The following is a 19,406-nucleotide window of genomic DNA, read 5'->3' on the forward strand; positions in this document are numbered from 1 at the left end:
GTTCTTTGAGCCCAAGCGGCGAAAACATCCACCGACAGTGGGGTTCCAGATTCTTTAGCCTGCTCCGCTAACTGGATAATCTGTGTAAGCGGGCCAAATAAGTCAAGAAGTTTATCTTGGCAATTTCTCTAAGATCAATACTCTTTTTAGGATCCTTAATCTACTTGCTAAAAAATGCACGTAGCTTTGAGTCAATGTTGGGAGTAACTGCTACTTTGCCCGGTAGACAGGGTCTGGGACATTCTGCCTTAAATTTAGCTCTGACCTCTTTCACTAGAGGTTGACGTATTTTATCAGCTACATAAACAGCTACTCTAGGTTCAGGTACCCATTCAGAAGACCTGGGATGATAAATGTCTGACAGGTTAACCATGTCAGAGTCTTTTTCAGCAGAATCAGGGGAAACAGAGTTAGGACGCTAAGGTCTACTCAACTCTTGGTCCTCAGCTGAGGAATATTCAGGATCTGAAACAACCTCCCCTCCATGGGGGACCCCAAAGAAAAGGTCTGAATTTTTTGCAACAAAGTCATTCATTTCTCCGGGTCGATCCTCCTCCTTGTAGGGCAAATGTTTAAGCATGCATGCACTCTTATGGAAGGCTTTGGTTAGTCTATCGAAATCTTCCAGGTGCCCCACGTCACGCTTAGTGGCCCTCTTTCCCCCTGATTTCACACCACTAGGACCCGGTTTGGGTTGAACGGGATCATTAAAAAACTCTGGAATGCTCTTTGCGAGCTTATCAACTTATTCCCAAAGAGGTGCAAACGCATTGGAAATGGCAATGGGGAGCGCTTGACTCACCTCTGGGGGAAGACGTTGAGGAGGCCACTCTTGCTGTGCAGGATGCGTTTTCATTGCCAATAGACTGGTCCATTATGAGGGTGAGAGGACAAACTAATATGAACATATATATATATTAAAATATATATATATTTCCCTTTTTTTTAATATATTAGGAAAAAATATATTTTAAGTAAAAAATATATTGTCACCCAATTAATACGTGGGTAGCCCCCTCACTGGTGTTCTTATTGTAAAAATGAAGATATTTAGAGAAAAGATATATAAAAAATACCCACCAGGTGGTGCACTTTCCTTAAATTTATACACCAAAAAAGGTGTTTAAAGCAAGGGTTGGTTCGGGGAAAGAAGCATGTGACAGGAATTCAAGGAATTTCCTGTCAAAGTTTACCCAAAGCGCTTCAGCTCAGACACTCTGTAGGAGCCGCCTCAGAAACAGCTGACGTGCCTGACAGGTTGACGAGCGGCGCGCATGCTCCTCCAATGAGCTGCAAGATAAAATTCTTAAAATAAGCGTTCGGGCTATAAGCCTACCGCACTTAAAAGAGAAAAACAGATATTATATAAATATATAAACAGTGTACCACAATATCATTAAGGAAAGCGTTATAAGGATTCCACTTAACTGACGAGCGGTGAATAAAGAGGAACAGAAAGGGACGTCATAGCTCCTTGTATGCTGGACTTTGTTGTGATTGGACTGTTTATAGACTCTACTGTTATAAGCCACATGGGACATCTAGTCTTTTACTTTTTTATTCTGTTCTTTGAATCTGTTGTTATAATAGAGTGAAGAAAGAAATGCATAATCCTCGCCTCCGGTCCCGACATAGAATCACTTTAGCACTGATTAGCAGTGCTAAAGTATGCAGAGTCTTGAAACCAGCAAAAACAAAGTCAGCAAAAACAGGAATCTGGAAAGCAAAAAGTTGGGGGAAAACCACGCCAAGGATGTCAGGTCCAGTAGATTGGTATCCCTGTAAGCTGTATACATTTCTGATGTAATGGCCAAATTGTGATTTGATTATCTTCCTGATTGAAAGGTGCAAGAATAATGAAATGATCACCTATGTTGTGCCCATCTTGAAACCAATTTTGTTTGAATTGAGTCACGCTCTTCCGGTTATTATTAAGTCTAGATCCTTTCCTCCCCTGGGTCTTCGTAACCAAGAAGATATAAAGAGTGCTCCTAGACCTCATTCTACTGGGGAACAGGAGCAATGGCAGCAGCTCCTCTGAAAGCATAAAGTGAAAGCATCAAGGTCTCCGTCAGGCAGACAATGATCTCTAACTTTGCAGATGTAGTCTGCAACGACAGCAGAGGGTATCACCTCCACTTTCCTGGTGGTTACTTCGCTGCCCACCAAAGCCGAGATGAGGTACATAATATAATATTATGGAATGAAGTGTTTTCTGGACCATGCAGGCCCGTTTGAATATAATTTCTGCCTTAGTGTGATCAGTAATTTTATGTTTTTGCACCATTTAGTTCCAAACCCATGCTGGATACAGCATTTTTACATGTAGCTAAAGAATAAATATGGACATAGATGATCAGACTTGTGCCTAGTCCAACATCCAGAGATATGGTGCATTAAAAAAAACTCACTGCATTCAATCAAATCAGATGAATTTAACCAGCAATTACATGGAATGGAGCACCACGGCAGAGATGGTGGAGAGTCATCCATGCCTGAATGTCCTCAGGAATCTGGGCCAGTAAGGTAATGTCATCTGGTGAGGAGATTTTCCAATCTAGCAAAGAAGAGCAGCATAAAAGTGGGCTGAAATATTTGTGTTTTCTCACAATAAAAAAAAAGATGTTCCATTTACAGATTGAAAAAAATCTGGGAGCGGATAAAGCTTGGAGGAGCTCCTTGTTGCAGAGGGGAGGGTAGAGTAGGAGTGTTTTATGTATTACTATGTCACTGGAATAGATGTTCTTCTTACATTGTAAGTAGCTAATAAAAGAACAACGCCATGCACTTATTGTGTGCTTTTATCTCCTCTACAATGTAATATATATTTTAAATCATCACAGTTTTTAGTTGGAGGATGTGCACCTTGTGTACATTTTTGTGCAAGAAGCTTTAATGGACCCATGATATGAAGTTACATTTTCTAATCAGTCGGGAAAGTTATAAGGTCAGTAGTAGCTGATGTGTCAAAAACGATGGACTGGGATTTGTCCCAAGTAATTACCAGTGGCTGAGATTAATTCAAGCATTCTTTCCATCATGTTTTTGTATGCTCCAGTTTCACACCCTATGTGGTACAGGTTTGCCCAGATGTGGAACCCATGCACACTGTGCCACCGGAACCAAGGTATACCCGACTGGTGGGCCCGAATAAGGTGAAACTGGTCTTGGGTCGCTTATTTTCTGGTTCAGGGAGGACCCGGCCTGCAGTTCAGGTTGAAGTGATCTCCACTGGAGCATGGTCAAGAATGATTTGCATATGTCTGGGTTCAAACTGAAATGGACTTGGATGTGGCCCAAGTATTTACCAGTGGCTGAGATCAATTCAAGCATTTCATCCATCACGTTTTTGTATACTTCTGTAGTGCCTGATGCTATAGCGCAATACAAAACAACAAATCATAATGTGACTTTACTTTACTGGTTTAGAGTTCAGTAAGGGTTACTCCATCAAAACGGTGACAGACATCCCGTTCACCAAAATATAAATCCCATAGGACATAATGGGATTTATATTTTGGTGAAAGGGATATCCCTCACCGTTGTGACAGAGTAACCCGTCCGCCGTGCTGTAAATCAGGCCCTTTGATTCTAAGACTGTTGGTAATTTTAATGATATCACCAAAACTACTGCACCATTCAATTATAACAGAAGCATGTGATTTTTTATAATAATATTTAAATTCTTTGAGGTGTGGATTAAACCGTTTAAAATAATTAAAATTCTTTAATCAATTTACCAACCATTACCTTTGCAAATTACAGTGGTGGTGCACTGCTAGGTTGTGGGTCATAGTCAAAGTGCCTACGACGAGACTTAAGGTGATGCAGTTTCCTTTTTTTACAGGTGGATAAAACTGACATCGGGTGGACTTTGGGTCACATGCTGAACTTAACAAACATGATTCCAGCGGAGGCCACTGTCAACATACATGGGCAGGACTACAGATTCTGGACTGCTGCCATCTTTTTTATCGTCTTTGCCCTGGCATTGAGTGTGATCATGTTAATAATTTACATGAAATGTTAAAATCTTTAACAAAGGTTTTGCTATATCATGGGTGGGGAGGTAGTATTGTGTGTTACACATGTCAATTATTGAAGCACCCTTATAGAGAAACCGTGTCCCATAACTGTGGCAGGATGAACGTAAATAGCATTTTAGGGAGTTCTGGACACCGGTATATATGTGCTTAATTTGATAGCAGTAGGAGTGCTGAAGTCAGTCGGCATCACTAAAGAGAACATACTGGAGGCCGATGGTCTGATGAATAGACAAAAGGTGGGATGTCTTTAACATATGTTTATTCACTTCTTGGGTGGCCAGTAAAGTGATAGAAATGGGAGCCTGCCTTGGTAGGATGGCCTTTGTGTCTCTCACTGGCTGACCACAGCACCGTCAGTATGTGCTTTAAAGGGTCTCTCGATAAATCACCATAAAAACAGGGGGGGAAAGGAGGAAGTAAATGGAAGAGAATATACAGACGGTCAAGAACATCTCAGTGTTCACCGCTCATATTATTTAAACCAGATCAGCATGGAGCACGCGATGTGTGCGAAAAAGAGGCTCAAGTGAGCGTGTTCTAAGGTAATAGGAAGAAAGCATCCGTGTAACACTTACTACCACTGTGCTGATAGCATCACTGTTATTTTGCCTGCTTAGTGATAATCATTCATTCAATCACTGAAGAATCTCAGGCTCAGTTGGAATGTGGAGATTAATTCTTGTGGCCTTTAGATTGCAGACCTATCTCAGCAGCAAGTGTTTAGCACACTGAGATCGAATGGAATGCCAATGATTATTCATGTGGGATCACTTACTCCTTTTTTGTGTCAGTTCACAAAGAACACCATCCCTCTACTTGATTAATGAATGCAATTTGTGCTTACAGTATTTGGGCAAACATAATTCTTTTAATCTATTCTGCAACATGACCTGTCTATATTTTTATGACATGATCTAGTTCTGATGTAGAACTTTTAATCATATTAGAATGTTTTGGTACAAAAACCAGTATAGTTGAACTTAACCCACAGCCTCTATGCTCGATAGTGACTTATCTCCATCAGCAACCAATCCTCTATTTCTTCAGAATTCTGCCGGTTTTCACTGCAACCCGATTACCACAATCGATTGGTGAAGAGTTTGCCTACAAGCCATTTACCACGCCATTCACAAGTGGTCAGAAATCATTCCAGGATTCTGTGCCTCGTAAGACTACGGGGCATATTTATGAGAGGCTTGCGCCGTTGGAGCAACACTTTTTTTGATGCTCAGGCAGCAGAAGCCTTGGAACCATATCTATGAGGCCACGCAAAGCCACTTTGCTTGGCTTTGAATGGCTTCTTAGATATGGTGTAAGACAAAGAAACACAAGTCACTGCATTGCCCTACTCTGAGCCAGAGAGCTCTTCCATGGCCATTGAGGTGGCTTTTCAGACGCAACACCGATGGATTTTGAGCCTTCCCCAAATTTACAAAATCTGGTAAACCAGACATAACTTTGAGCTATATTTTCATTTCTTCTTGTTTTTTTCCTCTTTCCATGTGTGCTGCATTCTGCAGCACATATAGAAAGAGGAAAACTACCCTCAGGATTTTTGTGCAGGAAGGTACCACTTTCTATACAAAAATAATCCTGCATGCAATGCAGACGCCATGGCACTAGGCAGCCAATTGTGTGCCTGCCCTTTCACATTGGCATAGGGCAGCGCAGCAAGAAGACTTGTGGTGCTTTCCTACGCCAGTTCCCAATAAACATTGGCCTTTGTGACTCCAGATCATGTTTGCACTGTCTCCAATCAGTCATCATAAGACTGCACTGCTAAGATCAGCTTAGTTGTAGGACCCTTCTCATGAACTAAGACTTGTTTGGTAACAGGCACACTGTGGAACACATCCTGCGTTCCACGTCTCAGAAGTTGTGGGCAGGCCTAGGGGGAGCGCACTCTGCACTCCACGTCTCTGGCATTGTGGGAAGTCCATGGTGGAGCACATCCAGTATTCCAATTCTCAGTCCGCAAGAACATGCAGGTATCAGCAGGCGTCAGTGGCATTTCAACCTGTCAGACCTTCAGGTTCTCCTATAAGGAGGATTCTTCCATATCTCCTGTTTTCTGAGCAGTATTTTCTCCAGAAACTTTGCGACGTGCACCCCAGATGGGTGTGTACTTGTTATAAATTCAATAGTACCCTCAGAGATATGAACACTTTCTTCAGCGATACTCACACTGTTTCTTCACTAAATTAACTCTATATTTGTGGAGGTGTATTGCAGCAATACACACAACTTTCTAATATTTGTTTGTGCATCTATTTCATGCCTGAAAATGTGTATTGTTTCATTATTACTTTTCTATCTCTATGGTTTATCTTAATTTGCAATTTTCCTTAAAATATAGATCTATGGACCTTGGTGTTTCTGCTGTTCTTCTTGTGTTTTTACAAATATGCAATCTGGTAATCCACCTCCACCTATTTTGGACTGTCAGGTGACCCTCCAATATTGGGGAGACAGTGGTTCGATGCTTTCGAAACCTATCTTGGAGATATAGGTGCAACAAGTTTTCGTCCTCAAAGGAAAAATAATCTTGCTCCAACATACTTCAGGTTCCAAAGGGAAGGCAATGTTCAATCATTTCCCAGACCTGAATGAATTTCAAGGTGAACAACTGGATAAATTCCAAGAGACAGTAACAAAATTAGACATTTATTTTGACGTTTAACCAATTCTTGTTGTTATTAGACATAAAGGGCCTCATTACGACCAATGGCGGTCAGCTTCCAGGGTCGCGGTGGGACCACTGCCTATGCAGCATCCCGAGCGCCACGTTATACTGCGGTGGTTAGACCAACAGCACCGCCAGATTTCATCTACACAATGGTCCGGTGGTGCTGACGGTCCTAATCCGCCAGGGCAGCATTGCCCTGGGGATTATGACCCCCTTCTCCGCCAGAAATTTCATGGCAATAACCCGGCCATGAAAAGGCTGGTGGAAATGGGTTGAAGTTTGCCCCAGGGGGGCACTTGCACTTCCCATGCACTTGGCATGGGCAATGCAGAGCCCCCCCAGCCAGCCCCATCTCAATGTTCACTGTCTGCTTTGCAGACAGTGAACATTGCAACGGGTTCTGGTGCACCCTACGCACTACAGCATTGCCACCAGCTCTATTATGAGCCAGATACAATGCTGTAGGCTGTTTCCCTCTGGGCCAGTGGGCAGAAAGTGTGTTTCTGCTCGCTGACCCAACAGGAAACTTGTAATGAGTCCTGCGAGGAGGCTGCCAAACTGGCGGCAATCTACCCGTGGGGACTTCGGCAGACAGGCTTTTCCATCCGCCGACATCATAATGAGCCCCAAAATCTTGAAACAAATTCAAAAACCTGGAGAAGATGATGACTCTTAAATAACTGCTTTTGGCAGAATAGTCACTGACTGCCACTTCGAGAACTCTGTTGATCAACTTGTAGGAGATTAGTAGGCCTGGCAGAATTTTTTATTCCGCTGGTGGAATCAGAGGAATTTGGTAATTCTGCATTACTCTTGTAGCGCGGAATTACTGACAACTTCTGCCACTCCACTGGCAGAATGAAAATGCAGTGGTTGGCTTGTGTGTGAACAAGGATGGAAGAGGGAGCAGTCCCTCTATGTTTTAAAATTACTGTAGATTAAAGTTTAATCTCCGGTGGTTTTCAAACACATATGGAGTGCTCCCTCTTGCAGCTCCATTCAGAAACCACTGCAGTGCATACTCCTCAGTGCCTTTACATAATCTGCAGTAGTCACTGCAGATTATGTAATTGCACCAAGAGGTATGTGACCCCGCTCCAAGTGTTTGTTTATATTTGTTTAACTCTTTTGATTGGGATTCAGGAGGGTAACTTGAAGATGGTGCAGTTTGCCCTCCCTTGTTTGCCAGGGCTTGACTCTGTCAGGTTGTGCATTTTGAGAGGGTCTAGATCAGGAAGTGATAGTGCAGTTCCTGCAGTATATATACACAGTGAGCTGTGCTGCTGTCTAACAGGCAGGACCCCGTCATCTTACAAAAGAGTCTGCAATCATCTAGTTGCATGGAGAGAGTCGTGGAGCCTTCTGAAAACCACCATGTCCACCGCTGGCAAAATAAGCTTGAGGACTTCAGACTTCATTCTGAAATATTGATCAGTAGCACATGGGCTGAGTTACATACGAGTGCCGGGGCACTTCTACACTAATAGTTGCATTTACATTTGTACCATAGGATCAGTGCAACATCAATTTTTGCACTGGTCTGATGGTGCAAATGTCGGTGCAAAATTGCAGCAGCAATAACGCAATGTGTGCAGCCCGTCATTGAGTTTACACACCTAGCTTATTGAAGCAATATAAAAAGCATCAGTGAGAGAACAAAACAGTTTTTGTCTCGATTTGAAGTGGTCGGTGTAATGTTTTTGGCACTGCAATCACATACGTGCAGCAAATATTTGAAATAAGACAGATACAGTATATTAAAAGGAGCACAATTTCACCATGGCGGCTTTATACAGTATGCAAACTGATCGAAGAGGCTTTGTGAATGCTCTCTCACATTTGTAATATTTGTGAATTTTAGGCAAAGTGTGCATCGAAATGGCTTGCATTATCACAATATTTGTCTATAATAATTCATGGTACATGTATTATGTAACCACTCCATACCATTCGGCAGCAGCACCCTTACATACTCTACAGTAATCACTGAGAGTATTTGGGGGTACCAAGTGGTATTTGGCTGCACTATTTTTTTAGAGCAAAATGCATCCCCTCATCCGTTTTTGCGAAGGTGCATTTTGCGCTAAGAAAATAGCATCAAATGCCCACTCAGCCCTGTCAGATACTTCAACAGAATCTTGCAGAATTTTAGTGTAATTCTGTAGAATTCCACTGACCCAAACTCTGCAAATTCTGCTCACCCCTAGGGATCAGTTCATTAGCTATTGTCTTGATAAAGGTATTAGACAAACATTGTTGATGGGTAATCCATCATTGGATGAAACAATCAAAACTGCTAAAAGCACTGACATGCCCCAAGTAACTGCTAAAGAACTGGATGAGAAACATATTGATACAGTGGTTTCTGTCAGAAGTACAGATGAAAATCAGAAAATCCGTTCAAGAGAACAGTTCGTCTATGAAGATTGTTCTCCCAACAGAACATTTGTTTCAGTATGGTTACCAACCTCTTAGTAAGAATGGTAAAGTTTGCCCTGCTAGAAATGTCATTTGCAGAAGCTGCAACAAAGATGGATACTTTGCTAAAGCATGTCAGGGCGCTGGATATTCATCCTAAAAAGCAGTGTGTATTAGGGATAAAATCCAGACATGAGTGAAGAATGTATTCAAAATGACATGGCAGAGTTATAGTGATTTGTGAGGATGCTGATATAATAAAAGGTGATCCTAACAAGTGCATAGATCCATATGTTGATGTCAAAGTGGGTGACAAAATACTTAGGGCCTGATTACAACTTTGGAGGAGGTGTTAATCCTTCCCAAAAGTGAGGGTAAAGTGACGTATATACCACCAGCCGTATTACGAGTCCATTATATCCTATGGAACTGGTAATACGGCTGCTGGTATATCCGTCACATTTGGGACAGATTAACACCTCCTCCAAAGTTGTAATCAGGCCCTTAGTCTGCTAGTTGATTCTGTGGCACATATTACAATGATTACTGAATCTTTAAATCTACATGGAGAAATAGAAACTTAGAAGCATATGACTGGACACACACTTCTTATAAAGGTAGCAAAATAGACCTTTTGGCTATTTTGAAGATATTTTGGAGTTCAAAAGCACACACATATGTGGAAATGTTTACATGGCTGTCAAAGGTCTTAACATTTTAGGGTCGTTTCACCAAGGATTCGAGAACAGGTTTCACTTATCTATTGTGACACCTTGACTGAAGAAATTATGAATAACTATCCCAATGTGTTTTCCAATAATTAAGGAAGTATATTTCACTTCAGTCATAAGATCAAAGTTAAAGATAGGGTGTTCCAGTCAAACAAAGTGAGGAGTGTACCTTTTGGTGTTCTGGACTTACCAATTCTGCTGCATGCTGTTGGGTTTGGCATTGGCTGCTTCAGTCTTTCAAAGAATCATGTATTAGATGTTGCAAGGTATTGATGGTATTTCTATTTGTCAGGATGATATACTTAGTTTTGCTCTGGATCACGAAAACAAGATGAGATTTTAGACCAGGTCTTGAGCAGTTTACATCCACATGGTGCTATTTAAGACATGCTAAATAAGAGTTCTTGAAGGACAGGATTCAATACATAGATCATGTTGTGTTGCATCAGGGACAGAACCTGAGCCTGGTCTGGTTAATAGTATAATTGATGTCATACCTTCACATGATAAAATCCCCTCAAGTCATTCTTTGGACTCAGTGGATTTTGCACGCTGTTCATGCCTAACTATGCTACAATGGTCATGTGTTTATCTAACATGTTGAAGAATGGAACAAACTTTGCATGGAGTTTCGATTGGCAGGAGGTGTTTGGATCCAAAACAGTTGGTTGGATCAAAAGCATTGCAGACTCATGATACTGTGCTGCCTAGTTTTGTGATTGTTGTGACATTTGATGTGAGTAATATGGGGTTAGGTGCCATTCTTACTCAGAAGTCTGGTATTGAGGAAAGACCATTGCCTCGCAAGCATTGAAAGATGCGTAGTTGCATTACTCCATCATTTAAAAGGAGTTGCTGGCATGTTGGTGGTTAGCCCGAAGTTTAAAAATTAGCTCTGGGGAAGAACATTTGTCATTAAGGTTGATCATAAGTCCTTTACATACATTCTCAGGGGTAGGAATGTAAAGCGGTGCACATCCGGAAGTGCCAGGTTTTCCGCAAAATGTTTGCTGTTTAATTTTGACACAGTGCATCTTCCAGGAGGAAAGAATATGCGTGCTGACTACGTGCTGTGTTTTCCCACCGTGACTGGTCTATTGGAGTGGCAGATTTTAATGAAGATTTAAAACACTGTGTTGTTGCCACTACTGATTTCAAAGATGTCTCTGCCATCTCAGAGTTAGTATGGCATAAAGCAGTTCTTTAAGATAATGTACTAAAAAAGGTAATACAATACTGTATATTGAGGTTGTGTGGCCCAAGAGGAAAGATGGTTAAACAGGTCTTCAGCTATTCATTTAAATTGCTAATTATATCATAGTTGGCATTGGTTGTGTAATGCAGAATAATACGTTTGCACTCCCAGAAACTTTAAAACCAAAAAGTTTGTTAGTGCTCATGAAGGGCATTTAGGTTGCAGTATGACCAAACACCAGTTGCTTCTGCATTTTGGTGGTCATCAATGGACAGGGAAATTGACCAAGTTCTACAGAGTTCCGTTTTATGTGCTACTTGCAACAAAAGGATGAATGTCAATTCTCCTTCTCTCCATTCAATAGATGTCCTACTGAACCATAGGAAAAAGTGGTCACTGATTTAATTGGACTGTTCTCAATCAGGTTACCTCAAAAGTGGTAGTTGAATTCCTCAAAGATATTTTTTTAAGATATGGTTTCCCTAAGTGTTTGATTTCGTTAACAGTGCTCAATTTGTGAGCTCAGATGTGTCTCCTTTCCTCAAACTTAGCGGTACATCATCTTAAGAGCTCCCTTTATCATCCCTCGGCAAATGGCCTTGAAGAAAGGATGAATAGAGTTTTGGGAAAATGTGTACAGTGGGCTTGTTTGAATAATTATGTGGCTCCCAATGTTCTAAGATCAATGTTCTTGTTCTACCAGACCACACCACCTATGGTGACAGGGATTTCTCCATTTGAATTATTGAGGGGGCGAAATCTGGACAAGATTTATGCTTGGGTGTCTAAATGGGTCTCAAAGAGTATGTCCTTAAGTGAACTTGGTAATTCTGTGAAAAAAAGGTACACAATTCTAAAGGTAACAAAAAAAGTTACAGTGACAATAGAAAAATGGTGACATTTTCTTCTTCTTTCACAGTGGGTGATGAGATCTATGTAAGAAAACAGTCACATTCAGAAAGGTGACCTTAAGTTTGGGGAACCTGTAAAAAATTATAAAACATACATGAATGCTGTTTGGGTGAATGTGGACCAGTGGCGGAATGGTGAGATAGTTATTAAAAGTTTTGGCCTTTAACAAAATGTTCTTGAAGAAAAGAGCAGAAGTGAAGGAAGGACAATGACACAAAAAATAAGGCTTCACAGAAGTTCTTGATTTCTCGACGTAGAAGTATTCCACTCAGATATAGATAAATGTTTGTGGATTTGTTTTTCACTTTTTCTTGTTAGAACTTTATTTGCTTTTTATCTTATATTATCCTTGAAATATTGTCTTTTTTCAAAAGGAAAATGTTAAATAGTACTCTACAGCATTTCCTGCCGATGTTGTTCTTTATGTAATATTCTTATTCTGATGTAGAACCTTTAATCATATTAGAAATTGTAGGTACAAAAACTAGGACTGCAGAAGTTGACCTCCAGCACACTTGCTGATAGTGGCATGTCTCCATCTTATTCTTAATAAACCTGCATGTCTTCACACTTCTGCTGGTTTTCTCTGCAACTTGATTACAACAATAATACATACACACACAGAAGTTAAATGTGCACATCCTACTCCTCAGCAAAACAACTAAAGGTTCCTTTTAAGCACACTTGCCGACTTTCAATTTAATAGGGACTCGACCAAGGAATAAATGCTGAACAACTGACTGGTGGTTAGTTGCAACTCAAGTTTGCAACTAACCACCAGCAAGCAAAATAGAAGTGATATTGTATGTAACAAGAAATCAACAATCTGAAATCTTTGAGGCTGCTTTGTTCATTTTACCCGTTGCCAGGGAACATGTTAATTCACACTTGAAAACAAAGTAAGCTTCAAGTGATCCAAGAACACCGGCTTCCAACTGATAACTGGGCTTCATAATTATGGCCATGTCTCCAAATCAAGAAAATCTGCATTGCTTCAGAATGGCTGACCTTATTGAATACAAATATTTCACAACAATGTCAAGCATGGGTATGAGGTGCCTCTTACCAACTGAATGTAAAAGAGAAGTTCCATGGAAAAAAAGCAAAACATGTATAGGTTAAAAGTAGAAACAAAAGTGTTGGCACTAACATGTATTTCTATGGGAAATACAAAACTGTTGCTTCCTAAGCCCTTTTACAAGTATATAACTGTTAACCAGTCTTAGCAAATATTTCATCTTTAACCCTCCCCCTTTAAATGTTACTACATCTATTAGCTTATTCCAATGCTAACTCTATCTCTGTCTGTCCACCGTTCCTTGATTTAGCCTTAACTCAACCTCTTTATCATAACACTACCACAACCAATATCTTACTACAAAATACTAACCTTAACCAAACCTTTACCCAAGCACTTACCCTTCCACCGTCTCTTACTCCAGCTCTTATTCTAGTTAAAGCCCTAAGCCTAACCGAACCTTAACTCCATCTTAACCATCATCCAAATCCTAACCCTAAGGAAAGCTTCAATGTCCTGCCCCCCCCCAGCATTTCTTACATCTTCACTTACCCTAACTCTAATGCAACCATAACCCTTACCAAACCCCAGCATTCTCCTTAACCCCTCCCATACTTTAAATCTTACTGAAGCACATATCTAATGTATTCTCAACTTTATTTGACTGTCATAAAAAAATCACTAGATATTAAGTCTGTTACACTGATGGACTACCATCTGCCAATTTTAGAGATCCCAGCTGGCCCAGCAGTGATCTCTGTACCTTGATAAGAACAGGCATCATGGTAGTTCCTGTCAAAGCAGACCTGCCAACTTCACCAAAAACCTCAGTGTGAGAAGGTGGTGGGGCATTGACTGGAGTGTAGCCTCGTACCAAGAAGCACCTAAGAGGCACTTTTGTCCCCACCCTGGCCCCAAACCTTCTCCCAAAAAAAAAAAAAAAAAAAAAAAAGCTTGATGAGGCTGCTGCCGATGTCCTGGGGTGTTTTCACAACCATGAATCGACATCAGCAGTTAAAATTTCCCTAACATCATGTGAGATTGCCTGTTCACTGGGACACTGTGTGAGGGTAGTCAATATTGTGTTACATGGTGGCACCGTGTAAGTTGGCAGGTCTGGTCAAAGTACAAAAGTTTGGTGAGTTTGGATCATGGTTCACAAAACTTTTAAAAACATGTTTCACAAACATAATTTAAAAAAAACTAAAAAAAAAACATTGACTGGGATTTTTACATGCAAAATCACAAAATTCCTCAGGGTGAGTTCCAGTGTACCCTAATTTAATGACAGTCTCTTTTGCATATATGTATAACACATCAAAGTTTCAGCCAATAATTAAATCACAGCACTCTAGATTTTTTACAACTTTATGCTATGATTTCTTTAACAAGTCAGTTAGCAGAGGTGTGTACAGCAGGCTTCCGAAAGCGCACTCAAATAGCCAAGATCCTAAAAGGCATCAGTCAGCGGTTGATATTTCAATTGGTGCTGGCAGAGCACTGGATCAGGCTGCTCGTGAGGAATAAGTTGCATCTTTCCACCCCCAGAGAAAACTCAAATCACCAGATTTTGGAAAGCAAAGGCAGGGACATCTTAAGGATTTTGAAGGGCCCGAGCAAACATAATTTAGGGCCCCTTGCTTGGAAAAACTCTGGATTTATTATCTCTTTTCAGCTCATTAACACCCTTAGCAACTGTGGTCTGAGCATTAACAACCCTCTTTGTTGGTCCCCAAACCTTTAAGTGGCCCTGTCCTTCAGGGGTCCCCCATTCAGTGCAAAGTCTTGTAATATTTATGATATATTGGAGACCTTGGCGCCCCTTCTCATATTGTGCAGGTGGCCCCATAATTTTTGTGTTATATCACTGTCTGGGACTTTCATGAAAGCTTAATGATGGGGCCCAGAGAGAGGTGGGGGCTCTGAGCCAGAGCTCACTTTGCCCATGCCTTAAACATCGCAGAGCATTGGGACTCCTGTGTATGGACAAGGACTGGGCAATATCTTTTGATGCAAGTCTGGAGGCTCACAGTTTCTGCAAGACTTTTATTTATTTATTTCTTTATAAATACATTCACATGATACCTTCAAAAGATGCAAAGAAACCACTAGCTAATGACTGAAATATAAACTTTGGCAGTGGAGGTCATGCATTTAGCTATCATTTTAAGACACTGTGACATAAATAAGACAAAGCTTAAGTGCCAAGTGTGTGTCAATAAGAGGCAGTTTATGTTCAGTCAACACAATAGATGCACAGCAGCAACATTTGTGTGTCACAAGGGAAATAGTCCCCATCTATAAACTTTGTGGTATATAAGCGAAAAGGTACTCCTGCCATACATTATAAGGATATTACAAGCCACCAAGAAGTTCCATAATCAAGAGAGGAATGAGGCTGAAGGCTCAGTTCCTTTATAAGGTCATGGAACTCAGAGGTGACATGCAATACTCTTATCATGTATAGCAGGAGCAGGGGGTACGTTATCCCATATAATACATGGTCATGCCATCACCTTTCTCACAAAGCACTTAACACCTTGGTGCATAGCTCTTTTATATGAAAAAGAAAGCATATTTGCAAACATGAAGAATAAAAATAGAACCTCTAGTGCAAAATTAAACACATCTAAAACCTGTTAGATATTTTTGCTGTAAAAAGATATTAGAAACAGTCCAATACAAGTCAGTTTTTAAAAACCACAAAAAAAGGTGCAGTAGCTCAGAATGTGTAGAACATGCATAAAGATTCTAACCTTTCTGTAATTATTTAAGGAGTGCAAAATAATACTATAAATATAAAGATATAATTATTTCTGCTTGTCACTGTAAGCTAGAAAAATATAGCAGAAGAAAGAAAAGCAATGGTTCATATCCCTTGCTTTAAACAGCTGCTCTACGACCTGACATGCCTTTTCCCTCAGCTGCTGGCTCTGGCAGCAGGCATTGTGACATCAGAACTCGACTGTAATAATTTATGCGGCACAAGTCACCAATTTTAAAGAAATTAGAGACAAACATTTATACAGGGATTCCAGAGACCCATGCATTATAATGACCTTGATCAATACTCTTATGGGAGAAATTACAAACATCAACATTAATGAGAGGAGATGCAGCAATTCTTGTAAAACCTGTGCCACTGAATTTAGAGGCATGGAACACCGTGACAGGAGGATAATACTCCACCACTGGCAACACGTCTACTACCATTACAGCGTCTCCAAAACACTAAGGGTTTATCATTACAATTTCTGGTGCTCTTTGTACTGGATATATAAGTAAATTAATCCTTTCATATTGTAAGGTCAATTATGCATACTTTTATGAATCAAACAAAATTTGTATAGGATAAGCTTAGGCTCCAAGAAGCATATTATTTATGATGTTTATACATATAATGTATCAATAAAAAACACTACAAACAAACTAAAGCGTACTAAGGTGTGTGAAACAAATTCTACTATATGGTAGTGCATTTAAGTCTAAAGACTTCATAGAACATTGAATGGAAAGAAAGTAAAAAGAATAAACCTAAGGCCAGTTCCAGTGTTGATGTTTCCATCCTTGAAGCAAGAATGTGACCGACTATCATCATGACTGGTTAACTGGTGCAGTCAAAACATTTACTAAACCAACGAGAATTACAGTAGAGTGATGCAACAGAGGATGCAGAAGGTATGAAATCCAGGAGCAGCTCACGGTGCTTTGCAAGGGTGGGGCAGCACATGCGGGGGAGGGTGAGTGGAGTAATTAATAAAAAAAACTGAAACAAAAAAAACACTTACCTGTATTGCTGCCGCCACCACCACCGTACTGCTAACTGCTGCAGCTGCAGGCACAGGCTCCCAGCCTACCCTGCAGCCAGTCTGTACGCTGCTGTCATGCTGCTGGCAGTATGACAGCCGCGTTTTCAGATTGCCTGGAGCACCCAGCCAGAATGCTCCCAGGCAGACTGGGTGCCTGTGCTTGCTCTCTCCAGCCCGGCAACAGAATGCCGGGCTGGAGATAGAACAGTGCGCATGTGTGTTTGGACGGCCTGAGGAGGTCAGCCAAGTATACATGCGCACTAAGAGGGAGTGTGGAGTACTCCCCCCCTCCGTCATAGCCCATGGCCCGCCCTTTTTACTACATAACAAAAATAAACATAGTTTATTATTGTTTTGTAGTAAAAGGTTTGCAGCTGCTGCTGGCGGGGGGGGGGGCAACGCCCCTCCGTCATAGCGGAGGAGCCGCGACTGATGAAATCAAGAAAGAAAGACCAGTGTTCAGAGGAGGAATTACTGTATTAAGTGATGAGCTACCATGACGATAAGACTAAATATGTGAGAGAATTGTTACTAAAGTGTTGCAGCAATAAAAAATATGCTAAGAATCGGGGACCTGATTTACAACTTTACATGTCACTTGGATGTCAAAAACACATTTAAGCATGGCAGATTTACAGTTTTTGAAAAAAGGACACTTCAATGTGTTCAACTCATTATATCAAAAGATTTCTACGTTTTTTAGTCCATGGCTGTGCCCTCCAAATCATCAAATATTAATGTTGGATAATGTAGACTCACAGTTCAAGCCCAGCACACTGCACTCTCATACAAATGGCTCCAGGGACATGCTCACAATGCGTTTTCTCTCTTTGATGCTTCCATTTAGAGTGAACTTAATATGCTAATCACAAATGTATGTGGATCACTACGAACATTATTGTTTCATACGAAAGTAACTAAATGTACCTGCATCAAAACTTTGAAAGTAAACAGATTTAAGAAGAGAAATATTGCAAAAGCACTGACGGGGATTGACATGGTCTCGAGAGTGCACATAAGGTCCCATAAAGATGGTCTTTGAGTACATTTGAGGGCATGCTATTGAGTCTTATAGCTGATGCTTCCAATATACACAGGCAGGTCTGGTTTTGCAGGTAAGCTATTGGCTTCGCCAGTGCTTGTTGTTTCGCAATGTATTTTGTAAAAGTATTAAAAAAAACATTCACAGATGGGCATCCATGGGAGCACATGCCTGCTGATGCACAGGCAACTAATTTGTAATGATCTTTTTAGGTAAAGGCTAACAAAAAGTATTACAATGTAACTATCTGTTGGTCTGAAAGCAAGTGGTCATCTTTCAATTTCTTAAACCATTTTAAAATACATTAAAAGAGGGTCCCTTGCACACACGAAACAGTGGTCGAAGTGTGATGGTGTGATGGTGTGATGGTGTGATGGAGTGATGGAGTGATGGTGTGATGGTGTGATGGTGTGATGGAGTGATGGAGTGATGGTGTGATGGTGTGATGGTGTGATGGAGTGATGGAGTGATGGAGTGATGGTGTGATGGTGTGATGGTGTGATGGAGTGATGGAGTGATGGAATGATGGAGTGATGGTAAGGGCTCAGAGGTGAGGAACACGTGTGCTTAGGAGCTTTGCCGGCAGTGGCGGTACATTATAATGAGTGGGAAGGCAGGTTTGCAATTGTACTTACCTCAGCCTATGCCTGGAATATATAACCATTCACACTGACAGAAAGGCAGCACAGCTCGGTCTGCATTGGTGGGCACAACCAAGGGGTGACGAACTGATGCAGCAATCATTTTTCAAAGAGGAAAGTAAGGCACTTCTAGTTCATTTAAATAATTTTACGTTCAGGCTGATAAAGGGGTTGGGGAAGGCACATGGCTTCCTTCAGTGTTGGCTTTGTCCTGTAATAAAATAGCTTTGAAGCAATCCAAAAGCCACAGTTCATGTAGTTTTGAAGCGGTGCAAACAATGGAGCAAATTAACTTTGTTTCTATAAAAATGCCATAGAATAAGGTGCGAAGGCTCCAGTGCTGGGTTTTTAATTATGAATGCCGGCAGCAGGGTGACCCGTCACGACTTTACTCCTCTTCTATCAGTTCGTAGTCGCACAGAAACATGTGTTTGCTGCATGGCTTGAATCTCCACAAACGGAACCAGAGCTGTTAAAATGAGAGAACACTTATTTGCACCATTTTGGGAAGAGCGATGGAACCGATAAATGTTTCATTTATTTCCCCACAGTACTTGAACATTTGAAAAGGGTAAGAGTGCAAGACACTGATTTACCATTCTTGCTGCTGTAGAAAAGTGACAGAAGAAACATTTTTATGGCACTTTAAAATGACTGATGGGAAAGGGTATATGGCAAAATGAGTTTGTCCACAACTTTTAATGCAGGGAGTGAACGCTCTGCAGTTTCTTAGCAACGATTTCCCAGGTTGAAAAGTGGAGACATGCATTAAGTAAACAGCAAACAATGTTGTAAATACAATTTCTTAATGTAGCTGCAAGACAAATGCCACGTGGTAGAAAGAATTTGACACCTGCTGCCTTTACCATATTTTGGTCAGCCAATAATAGGGAAACATAATAGGTGTT

At 40.9% G+C, this 19,406-nt stretch overlaps 1 protein-coding gene across 8 annotated transcripts in view; it reads left to right on the forward strand.

Moving 5' to 3' along the window:
• Positions 1 to 12,561, forward strand: part of LOC138301182 (ectonucleoside triphosphate diphosphohydrolase 8-like) — a 451,411-nt gene extending 438,850 nt beyond the window's left edge. For all 8 annotated transcript variants that reach the window (XM_069241394.1, XM_069241399.1, XM_069241395.1 and 5 more), the window contains one exon: positions 3,848 to 12,561. In XM_069241394.1, the coding sequence (XP_069097495.1) occupies positions 3,848 to 4,030 (183 nt within the window). In that variant the 3' untranslated portion in view covers positions 4,031 to 12,561. The remainder of the gene's footprint in view (positions 1 to 3,847) is intronic.
• Positions 12,562 to 19,406: the final 6,845 nt, after the last annotated feature.

This window comes from Pleurodeles waltl, chromosome 6 (genome assembly GCF_031143425.1).
Source record: "Pleurodeles waltl isolate 20211129_DDA chromosome 6, aPleWal1.hap1.20221129, whole genome shotgun sequence".
NCBI lineage: Eukaryota > Metazoa > Chordata > Amphibia > Caudata > Salamandridae > Pleurodeles > Pleurodeles waltl.